The sequence below is a fragment of the Phacochoerus africanus genome, chromosome 6 (genome assembly GCF_016906955.1).
Source record: "Phacochoerus africanus isolate WHEZ1 chromosome 6, ROS_Pafr_v1, whole genome shotgun sequence".
In the NCBI taxonomy this organism is placed as follows: domain Eukaryota; kingdom Metazoa; phylum Chordata; class Mammalia; order Artiodactyla; family Suidae; genus Phacochoerus; species Phacochoerus africanus.
This window is the reverse complement of record NC_062549.1, coordinates 42066256-42078452: the sequence shown is the minus strand read 5'-3', so window position 1 is coordinate 42078452 and position 12197 is coordinate 42066256. Positions and strand designations below refer to the sequence as shown.

Below are 12197 nucleotides of genomic sequence, written 5' to 3'. Positions count from 1 at the left end.
GTTAAGCATCTGGTGTTGCCGTGAGCTGTGGTGTAGTTCACAGAGATAGCTCGGATTCTGTGCTGCTGTGGCTGTGGCATAAGTCAGCAGCTGTAGCTCTGATTCGACCCCTAGCCTGGGAACTTCCATATATTGTGGGTGCAGGCCTAAAAAGGCAAAAAAAAAAAAAAAGTATATGGAGCATAATAAAAATGAACATTGGAATGGTGAGAAAGTCCATCGGGCAAAACAAATCTCGGTTCATGACAATAAATTCATCCACATAGACACAAATGAAAGAACACAAGCAGTTTCAAATCTTTAGAACACAGCCCTGTTTTGTTTTGGTTTTTTGTCTGTTTATTTTTGCCTTTTAGGGCTGCACCTGCAGCATATGGAGTTTCCCAGGCTAGGGGTCCAATCGGAGCTACAACTGTCAGCCTACACCACATCCACAGCAATGCCAGATCTGAGCTGTGTCTGTGACCTACACCACAGCTCACGGCAACTCCGATCCTTAACCTACTGAGCGAGGCCAGGGATCGAACCCACAACCTCATGGTTCCTAGTTGGATTCATTTCTGCAGTGCCACAAAGGGAACTCCCAGCCCTGTGGCTCAAAACAGATATTGGTTCCACCAATCCAGATGCACGATTTAGTATATATATACATATTTTTTTTTTACGATTTAGTATTTTTAAATATTCAGTAACAATTAAAATTTTGTTTGTAGCTTCTACTATCTGTCCTATAACTAGACACATTTCAGTGAAAACTAAATGAAAATTACTCTTAACAGATTGCCACTCAAACTGATACCATGCCTGAAATACATTTGTTCCATTCAGAAAACACATACTACTCAACCATTAAAAAAGAACAAAATAATGCCATTTGCAGTAACCTGGATGGAACTAGAAGCTCTCATACTAAGTGAAGTAAGTCAGAAAGAGAAAGACAAATACCATATGATATCACTTATATCTGGAATCTAATATCACTAATATCTGGAAGCACAAATGAAGCTTTCTACAGAAAAGAAACTCATGGACCTGGAGAACAGACTTGTGGTTGCCAAGGGGTGAGGGAGGGAGTGGGATGGACTGGGAATTCGGGGTTAATAGATGGAAACTATTGCCTTTGGAATGGATAAGCAATGAGATTCTCTCGTATACCACTGGGAACTATATCTAGTCACTTAATGATGGAGCATGATAATGTAAGAAAAGGAATATATGTGTGACTAGGTCACTTTGCTGTACAGTAGAAAATTGACAGAACACTGTAAACCAGCTATAATGGAAAAAAATAAAAATAATTTTAAAAAAAGAAAACACTAGACTGAGGAAGTAATTTACGTTGTATTAAGCTTTGAAGAGGACATACAGTTCTAATGAGGAATTGTTGTTTTTTTTTTTTAATTTTGGCTGCGCCCATGACATGTGGAAGTTTCTGGGCCAGGGACTGAACAAACACCACAGCAACAACTTGAGCTGCTATACTGATATAACCTGCTACACCACAAGGGATCTCCCTACAAGTTTTATTTGTTCTGTTGGGAGGTGAGGATCAAGGATGGGTTGACGATGGTTGAGCTCATGTTTTATTTATTTATTAATTTATTTATTTATTTTATTTTTGTTTTTTCTAGGGCATATGGAGGGCATATCTAGGGCATATTTAGGGCATATCTAGGGCATATTTTGTCTTTTCTAGGCCTCGGCATATGGAGGTTCCCAGGCTAGGGGTCTAATTGGAGCTGTAGCCACCGGCCTACACTGTAGCCACAGCAATGCGGGATCTGAGCCACGTCTGCGACCTACACCACAACTCAGGGCAACGCCAGATCCTTAACCCACTGAGCAAGGGCAGGGATCAAACCCACACCTCATGGTTCCTAGTCGGATTCGTTAACCACGGAGCCACGACGGGAACTCATGTTTTATTTTTCAAAAAAATCTCCGTAATCATTTGTCATATACTTCAGCTATTAAATTGTACAAGTACACCGGGAAAAAGCTAGTAAGATGTGGTCTTCGACCTAAATGACCCAATATTCAGATAGTGGAGCAGGAAATTGTAAATAGGCATATAAGTGATCTACAAAAAGAAATCTAATAATATGCTGCGAAATATGCAGAAAGAAAAGTAGTATCAAATAGCATTATAAACTGGTATGCATTAAAACAGGCACTATAAACAGATTATATTTCAACCAAGAGAGAGAAAACAACAAGCTAAGAGAAGTAGAGCCAAGGAGAGACAAGTAAGTAGATGAGATTTATAGATGATGGCTCCCAGTAAGGATAAGTAGTGGCAACGGCAGCTTTTTGGCCATACAAAGAACAGTTCTGAATGTCATGCTAAAACATTTGGAATTTATTCCATAGATACCAAAAGTTAGTGTAAGGTAGAGGGGATGTGATCTGATCTCTACTTTAGGAAGTTAGGGACTCACACAGAACTATTCAGAATGTATCAAAGAAGAAAACGTTTGGAAGGAAACTGGAAAAAAGGCTGATACAATACTCTGCAAGATCAATACACATATGAGTTACCAAAATACTGAATATAAATTCTGTTTATATTAATAAGTAAAAAAAATTTTCACTAGAAGGATTCAACAGCAGATTTGAGCTGGCAAAAAAAAAAAAAATCAATGAACTTATACAAGGTCAACTGAGATTATCCACTTTAAGAAACAGAAAGAAAAAAAGAATAAAGAACCACAAGAACAGCCCCAGCCTCGGAGACTTGTGGAGTACCATCAAGAACACCAACCCAGGATTCCTATCATGGCTCAGTGGTTAACGAACCTGACTAGCAACCATGAGGATGCAAAGTTAGCTCAGGGGGTTAATGATCCAGCGTTGCCATGAGCTGTGGTGCAGATCACAGATGCGGCTTGCATCCAGCGTTGCTGTGGCCCTGGCGTAGGCTGGCGGCTACAGCTCCAATTGAACCTCTAGCCTGGGAACCTCCATATGCCACAGATGCAGCCTTAAAATGACAAAAACCAACAATAACAACAAAAAAACACCAACGCACACATAATAAAGAGTCCCAGAAGAGCAGGAAAGAGAGAAAGAGTCAGAAAAAAATCTGAAGAAATAATGACTGAAAACTTGCCAAATCTGATGAAAAGTATTAATCGACACTTTAAGGAGGATAAACAAACTCCAAGTAGAACTCCAAGTAGAATGAATTCAAAGAGATTCACTCTTAGATCATGATCAAACTGTCAAGAGCCAAAAACAAAGAGTCTTGAAAGTAGTAAGAGAGAAGTGACACAACTAATAAAAGATTAATAACTGATACATTGTCAGAAACCATGGAAGCCAGAACACAGTAGGAAAACATAATCGAAGTGCTCAAGGAAAAACATATTCAACAAAGAACCTTATAAATTGACAAAAGTACCCTTCAAAAATGACAGAGAAATAGACATTCTAATTTTTTTTTTTTAACTGAGAATTTGTTACTAGCAAACTTGCTCTACAAAAAATACTAATCCTGGGAGTTCCTATTGTGGTGCAGTGGTTAACGAATCCGACTAGAAACCATGAGGTTGCGGGTTCGGTCCCTGCCCTTGCTCAGTGGGTTAACGATCCGGCGTTGCCGTGAACTGTGGTGTAGGTTGCAGACGCAGCTCGGATCCCGCGTTGCTGTGGCTCTGGCGTAGGCTGGTGGCTACAGCTCTGATTTGACCCCTAGCCTGGGAACCTCCTTATGCCGCGGGAGCGGCCCAAGAAATAGCAAAAAGACACACACACACACACACAAAAAAATACTAATCCTGGGAGTTCCCATTGTAGTGCAGTGGAAACAAATACAACTAGTATCCATGAGGATGTGGGTTTGATCCAGGCCATTGCTCAGAGGGTTAAGGATCCGGTGTTGCTGCAAGCTGCAGTGTAGGTTAAGTTGAAGACACAGCTTGGATCCTGCACTGCTGTGGCTGTGGTGTAGGCTAGCAGGTGTAGCTCCAATTAGACCCCTAGCCTGGGAACTTCCATATGCCACAGGTGAGGCCCTAAAAAGACAAACAAACAAACAAAAAACTAATCCTTCTGGCTGACACAAAAGGACACTAAATAGTAACTTGAACCCATGTGAAGAAATAGTATCAGTAAAGACAAGGTAAAAGGCAGCACAAACATATTTTTATTTGTAACTCTTTTCTTCTATTTGAATTAAAAGACAACAGAGTAAAGCAATAATGATAAAACTGTGAAGATGAACTCATAATGTATAAAATTGTAATTTGTATGAAAAAACAGCACAAGGGAAGGGAACAAGGCTATATTGTGCAATTTTTGTATACTGTTGAAATTACGTTGGGATAAAACAGAACTACTAGAGTCTATTAAATTAAGGTCTTGGAGTTCCCTGGTAGCTTAGTGGTTAAGGATTTGCTGTTGTCACTGCTGTGGCTCAAGTTCAATCCCTGGCCTGGGAACATGCTGCAGGCATGCCCTTCCCCCTCCACCCCACTTAAGGTCTTAAATGTAGTATCCAGGGCAACCACTAAGAAAATAACTTTTTAAAAATAAGCAAAAGAAAAGGGGAATTAAAATGGTACATAGAAAACATCTGTTTAATGCAAAAAAATGTAATGGAGATAAAGAGAAACAAAAAAGATACATACGTAAAGAGCAAAACAGCAGACATAAATTCTACCTATCAATAATTAAACATAAATGGACTGAATATGCCAATCAAAAGGATAAATTGGCAGAATGTAAAAAACAAAGTAAAGCAAAACATGATCCAAATATATTCTGTTCATAAGAGACAAATTTAATTTATTTATTTTCAGCCATGCCCATGGCATGCAGAAGTCCCCAGGCCAGGGACTGAACCTGTGCCACAGCAGTGACCCAAGCCGCAAGAGGAAAACACCAGATCCTTTAACTGCTAGGCCACTAGGAAACACTTTTTTTTAAGATGAGACAAATTTTAGATTTAAAAAAATACAAATAATGTGTAAGTAAAAGGGTAGCAAAAAATATTCTAGAAAAACAATAGCCAAAATAAGGCTAGAATGGCTAGACCAATAATATAAAATTAAACAAACTATTCCTAGAGAAGAAGGATATTTTCTAACAACAAAATAGTCGATCCATCAGGAAGATATAATAATTATGAATATATATGCACCTGACAAAAGAACCCTGAGATACATGAAACAGTAACTGTCAGAAGTAAAGGGAGAAACAGACAATCAATAATAGCTGGAGACGTCAGTCCCCCACTTTCAGTAGTGGACAGAACAACTAGTCAGAAAATAAACAAGGAAACAGAAGGCTTGAATAACTATAAACCAACTACTTCTAACAGACATGTATTGAACATTTCTCCAAATGGCAGAAGACACCTTCTTCTCAAGTGCACATGAAAAACTCTCCAGGATAGAAAATACCCTAGGCTATAAAAGTAGCCTCAATAAATTTAAATGGATTGAAATCATACAATGTCTTTGGCTACAATGGAATAAAATTAGAAATCAACTACAGAAGGAAATTTGGGGAATTCACAATTATGTTGAAATTAAACACACTTCAATTATGAGGAAACTAAATATACTCCTAAATAATCAATGGACCAAAGAAGAAAGATTATAAAATACTTGGAGATGAACAAAACCAAAAAAACATGATGTACAAAAAGCAGTGCACAAAGGGAAATTTATACCTGTAAATATTTAATTCAAAGTGAAGGAGATTCTGCTGTATAGCACAGGGAACTATATCTGATGACTTATGATGAACACAATGGAGGATAATGTGAAAAAAAGAAGGTATGTGAATGCATGCCTGGGTCATTTTACCCGTGCAGCAGAAATGACATAACATTGTAAATCAACCATAATAAAATTTTTTTTTAAATGAAGGGGAGTTCCCTGGTGGCTCAGTGGATTAAGGATCCAGTACTGTCACTCCATGGCTAAGGTCACTACTATGACATGGGTTTAAATCCCTGGTCCAGGAACTTCTGCATGCTGCAGGCACAGCCAAAAAAACAAAAGAAGAAAAATCTCAAATCAGTAAGTTAATCTTCCAATTTAAGAAACTAGTAAAAGAAGAGTAAACTAACTCCAAAGCTAGTAAAAAGAAGGAAACAACAGAGATTAAAGCAGAAACACATGAAATAAGAATAGAAAATAGAAGTAAAATCAAAGGAATCAAAATTTCGTTATTTGGAAAGAGCAACAAAACTGACACACTTCCAGCTGGAGTAACGAAAGGGGAGAAAAAAAGGACAGATTTAAATTATTAAAATAATTTAAATACAAAATTTAAGAACAAAAAAAGGACATCACTAACAACCTTACAGACATAAAAAAAGTTTATAAGGAAATATTATGAACGATTGTGTGCCATCAAGTTAGCAATCCAGTTGAATGAAGAGAAACAAATTCTTAAAAAGACACAAACTATTTTTTTTTTTTGGTCTTTTTGCTATTTATTGGGCTGCTCCCGCAGCATATGGAGGTTCCCAGGCTAGGGGTCCAACTGGAGCTGTAGCTGCCAGCCTATGCCAGAGCCACAGCAATGCTGGATCCAAGCTGCGTCTGCAACCTACACCACAGCTCACGGCAACGCTGGATCATTAACCCACTGAGCAAGGGCAGGGATCGAACCCGCAACCTCATGGTTCCTAGTCGGATTCGTTAACCACTGCGCCATGAGGGGAATTCCAAGACACAAACTATTTAAACTGACTCAAGAAGATACAGAAAATCTTAGTAGATACATAGTAAAGCTGTTTATTGATTGCATTTCTAAACACTACCAAAGAACATTCAGAAATGAAATTAAGAAACAATTTTATTTACTACAGCATTTAAAAAATCCCCAATTTAAAGGCATAAACTTAACAAAGGGGGTACAAGATCTGTATACTGAAAAATTACAAAATAGCATAGAAAGAAATTAATGACAACATAAACGAATGGCAAGTCATGCCATATCCATAACTATAAAGACTAAAGATAGTAATACTGCCAAAACAGATCTACAGATTCAATACAATCCCATGCAAAATCCCAGCAGTCTTTTTGCAGACATGGACACAGAGACAGAAAAGATTAGTGGCCACCAGGAGCTAGGGGAAAGAGGGAATGAGGAGAAACTCCTAATGAGGATAAACTGTTAATGAGCACGGAGCTTCTTTTTTGGACTTAAGAAAACATTCTGAAATTAGATAGTGGCATGGTGATGGCTGCACAATTCTATTAATATACTAAAACCCACTGAATTGTCAGTTTAGATGGGTGAATTTTATGGGATATGGATTATAACCAAAAAAATTATGAAAAAGGAGTAAGAGGGAGTTCCCATCGTGGTGCAGTGGTTAACGAATCCGACTAGAAACCATGAGGTTGCAGGTTTGGTCCCTGCCCTTGCTCAGTGGGTTAACGATCCGGCGTTGCCGTGAGCTGTGGTGTAGGTTGCAGACGTGGCTTGGATCCCGCGTTGCTGTGGCTCTAGCATAGGCCAGTGGCTACAGCTCTGATTTGACCCCTAGCCTGGGAACCTCCATATGCTGTGGGAGCGGCCCAAGAAATAGCTAAAAAGAAAAAGAAAAAGAAAAAGGAGTAAGAAAGAGAAATCAATAGTAGTGAAATACAAAATAAGGAATGAAGTATGAAAGGTTTGTGAACAAAACTAACAGAATGAGCAGCTAAAAATGATGAAGAAAAAGGGGAAAGCCTGTGATTATTCATGATTTCTAACTTGAAGGTCAAGGAAGATGAACGGTATAAAGCAGGGCACATAGGAGTTCCCGTCGTGGCGCAGTGGTTAATGAATCCGACTAGGAACCATGGTTGCGGGTTTGATCCCTGGCCTTGCTCAGTGGGTTAAGGATCCGGCATTGTCGTGAGCTGTGGTGTAGGTCGCAGACACAGATGGGATCCCGCATTGCTGTGGCTCTGGCGTAGGCAGGTGGCTACAGCTCCAATTCGACCCTTAGCCTGGGAACCTCCTTATGCCACAGAAGCAGCCCAAGAAAATGGCAAAAAGACAAAAAAAAAAGCAGGGCACATAAAAGATGAATCAAGTTTATGAGGAAAGGTAATGTATTTGATTTTTGGATATTCAGAGATTCTACCGACTAGCCTAAGGCAAGGAGAGACAGGAGAGGGAAACACAGAAGAGGGAAAAGGAATGAGGCAGGTTATTAAAAGGGGTAAAGATCTAAATCATAGACTGTTTCCTGGTGGTCTAGTGGTTAGGATTCAGCACCTTCACTCCTACTGCCCAGGTCTGAGAACTGAGATCCCATATTAAGACACTGCAATGAAAGCACCCCCCCATCTACATCATAGATAGAAATGAAGTGATGTAGGGTATGTTTTCCTCTGATTAAAGAAACAAATAACAGAGAAGAAAGAACGGGGAAAGAATCTAGGGAAGCAGGAAAGGATTTAGAAATTAAACAGGATGGCCTTGATTGTCTCAATGAAGGAGGCAATAAAAGGAAATGCATTGATCAGGGATGAATAAAAACATTTATTAGCAGTCCTGAAGGCCCAGAAGGATCCTAAACAGCTTCTGAATGAACACTGGTTAGTGGGTTTTTTTTTTTAATTAAGAACTGCTCAATGACATGTTTAAGAAAATCTGTCAAACAAATCAACATGTCACACAGAATCTGATAAAACTAATAAGTAGTTTTCCATCAAGTATAACTTTAAAATCTGGAGTTCCCTTGTGGCTCTGTAGGTTAAGAATCCACTGTTGTCACTGCTGTGGCTCTGGTTATAGCTGTGGTCCAACTTTGACCCCTGGCCCAGGAAATTCTGAATGCTGTGGGTGTGGCAAAAAAACTCTAAAATCTCTTTCGGGTAGCTACAGTCCTACTGTTTTTTGTTTGTTTGGGTTTTTTTTTTTTTTTTTACTTTTTAGGGCCGTACCTACAGCATATGGAGGTTCCTAGGCTGGGGTCCAACTGGAGCTGTAGCCACCAGCCTTTACCACAGCCACAGCAACACAGGATCGGAGCTGTGTCTTTGACCTACACTGCAGCTCACAGCAACGCAGGATCCTTAACCCACTGAGCAAGGCCAGGGATCACACCCATGTCCTCATGGATACTAGTTGGGTTTGTTAACTGCTGAGCCTTGATGGGAACTCCAGTCCTACTGTTAAGTATGCCAGTCTTTCAGAATCAAAGCATCTGGTAAATTTAATCACTTTAATAAACTATATATAACACAAAATAAACACTAATTTGCCAATAAAGTCAACCCAACAATAACTACAAACTCAACAGGCAGCCGAGAAGAGCTTACTGGAGGAAATAGTCTCCATATAAATTATATACATAAGAGAAATACACTAAACAGTAAATTTATTTTTTTCTTATGAAATCATCACATACACTTATTTTACTAATACTGTACTAATAAAAAGGTCCTCTATAACTTTCTAAACAGAAATCTTAAATATGAGCTGAATTTCATAAACCAATGTCAACAGAATATCAACCTATATGATGTTAACAGCCATACAGACATACACACTAATTTTGCAGGCAACATATCTGGACAAAACTGGATTAGATTTCAGTATCTATTTATCCAGTACCTTTCAGAGCTTTTAATATACTAATGTATACAGTTAAGCTCCATCTGGGAAGAAATTTCCAAACCACAAACACATTATAAAGGCAGACCTACTACTCGGCTTCTAGAATTGTATCTAAAATATATATCATGATTTTGGAAAATATTAATGGGAGAAAATTTAAGTAGATTTTAACAATAAGATTTTGGGAGATGGGGAAAAAATCTTTAATTCATGTCTGTAACGAATCCCAAATACTCCAATATAACAAACTTTACATTCACCCCAAATCACAACACTCAATACAGGGCCAGCAAATGTTCAACTAAATGACAGTAAGTAAATACTTGATTAAGAGACTGATAAAACTTGACTATTTTAAGCGACCCTACCAAGGTAATTCAATGCAAAGAATTACATTAAAATAAAAATAAAAAAGAATGTACTAGAGGTAGTATTTTTTTCTATCTTAAAAAAATGCAAAGCCACACATAGCATATTCACAAATTAATAATGATATGTAATAAAGTAGAGTTCAATAAATTCTACTCATAAATATCTTTTTTTTATAAGTCAAAAACCTGTACTTATATTTGGGTGAGGAAATAGAAAAAATAGCATTCTAAGTTCCAAGTTCTAAAAAACATTATTCCAAGATATTTCTGAACTCAAGTGATTTTTTTAACATATGTAAAAGTTTATAAATTTAAGAAATACTAAATACATGTAATACACTTACCATTGTATCAGAATTAAGAATTTGTCTCATAAATTCCAAAAATGAAGACGCTAGTTCCCCTGTGTCTTTACTAAATGTACTGACCACTCGTTTCAATAAACTATGCAGAGCATTACTGTTTTTCCTTAAAGAACTGTAAATAAAGAAAACAGAGGCAATTTCTTAAAAACTGAGTATATAAATTCAGTGTAAGAAATGAACTCAGTTCAGACAGAATACAATTTAGTAAAATTAAAATTTTACATTTCAAAAAATATAAAAAAGTACTTTGGTATATCTGTTACACGAACCACATAACAAAGAATTTTTATGGTTGATATCTCCTTTTAAAAATGATAACCTTCAAAGGAAATGAATGAAAAAATCCTCCCCCCCATAGTAACGACATAAAACTAAGCAAAAGAAACTTGCAGGTTCCCTTTTTTTACACTTTTTATAACCCGAAGCCTTTACAACATAAAGAGGTCATAGCAAAGAATGATTATCTTTATTTAGATTGTAATCTGACAAAGAAATTAAGGGTAGAGTAGGGATCAGCAAAAAATATTTTTTCAAAATTTTATTGTAGTTGACTTATAATGTAATAGTTTCAGGTGTATAGCAAGGTGAATCAGTTATACATACACATATGGTCATTCTTTTTCAGACTCTTTTCCCATAGAGGTTATTACAGAATACTGAATAGATTTCCCTGTGCTATACAGTAGGTCCTTGTTAGTTATCTGCTTTATATATAGCTGTGTGTATGTGTTAATACCCAACTTCTAATTTACCCCCCAGCCCAACATTTCCCCTTTGGTAACCATAAATTTGATTTCAAAATCTGTGAGTTTCTGTTTTGTAAATAAGTTCTTTTCTATCATTTTTTAAATTAGATTCCACATATAAGTGATATCATATGATATGTGTCCTTCTCTGTTTGACCTACTTCACTTAGTAAGATAATCTCTAGGTCCATCCATGTTGCTACATCAACAATCTTTTTATACGTAAAGAGCCTGATAAGTATTTTAAACTTTACAAGTTATACACAACTTAGACTATCTTTTAAAAACAGCAGTTTTAGTCACAATTGCTGGTGTAGTGGAAAAGAAGCTGGAGACAACACATAAATGCTGGCTATGTTACAATAAAGGCCAGATAATGGTCTATGGCCCATAGTTTGGCAAGCCCTGATACAGAAAGATTCCAGCATAAAAACAATCATGATAGGTATTCAAAATCATGACAATATACAGTCCTGCTAAAATTATCCTATACACTTACATATTTCTTAGTTGCTCAAAAGGCAATTTTAAGGCCAAAGAATTCTAATATTCAATTATGTCCTTTAAGTTGTGACATAATTAGCCAAAATTAAGTAAGTATAATATTAACAGTAAACAAACATGCTAAGATGTTGTTATGGGTTGAACTGTGTCTCCCCAAAATTCACAAATTAAAATACATGTCTACAAAAAGACTTGTAAAAAAAAACAAAACCAAAAGCAAACCACGCGGTATTTGCATTCAAAAAATGTGACTAGATTCTTAGTTGCCATCATATAAGACTTAGGTAAAGCAATACAAAAGAGAGAAAGATAAGTTTCATGCTTTTGAGAACTTTATAAAATAAGACTTGTTTGTGACAAGGCACAACAAATAGGAATGAAACTAAATACAAAAATAATACAATTAATGGAAAAAGGATAGGTCAGAAAATGGACTATACCAGTTACTAGCTTCTACTTACTACCTTAAGAATAAGCCTTATTTTGATGGTCTATCAAAAACTATGTACCTTTTAGAATGTTTACAATTTAAAAAAAATCGGCAATACCAAAATATGGCATTTTGTTGGTTAACGTGTAGATAAATTGTCTATAAAAGGATGGCACACTAGACTGCTGGGGTGATGGAAATGGCT

General features: G+C 37.0%; 1 protein-coding gene across 3 annotated transcripts in view; it reads right to left on the bottom strand.

Moving 5' to 3' along the window:
- VIRMA (vir like m6A methyltransferase associated) overlaps nucleotides 1–12197 on the bottom strand; it is a 73154-nt gene that overhangs the window by 9850 nt on the left and 51107 nt on the right. For all 3 annotated transcript variants that reach the window (XM_047783596.1, XM_047783599.1, XM_047783597.1), the window contains one exon: nucleotides 10292–10424. In XM_047783596.1, coding sequence (XP_047639552.1) covers nucleotides 10292–10424 — 133 coding nt within the window. The remainder of the gene's footprint in view (nucleotides 1–10291; nucleotides 10425–12197) is intronic.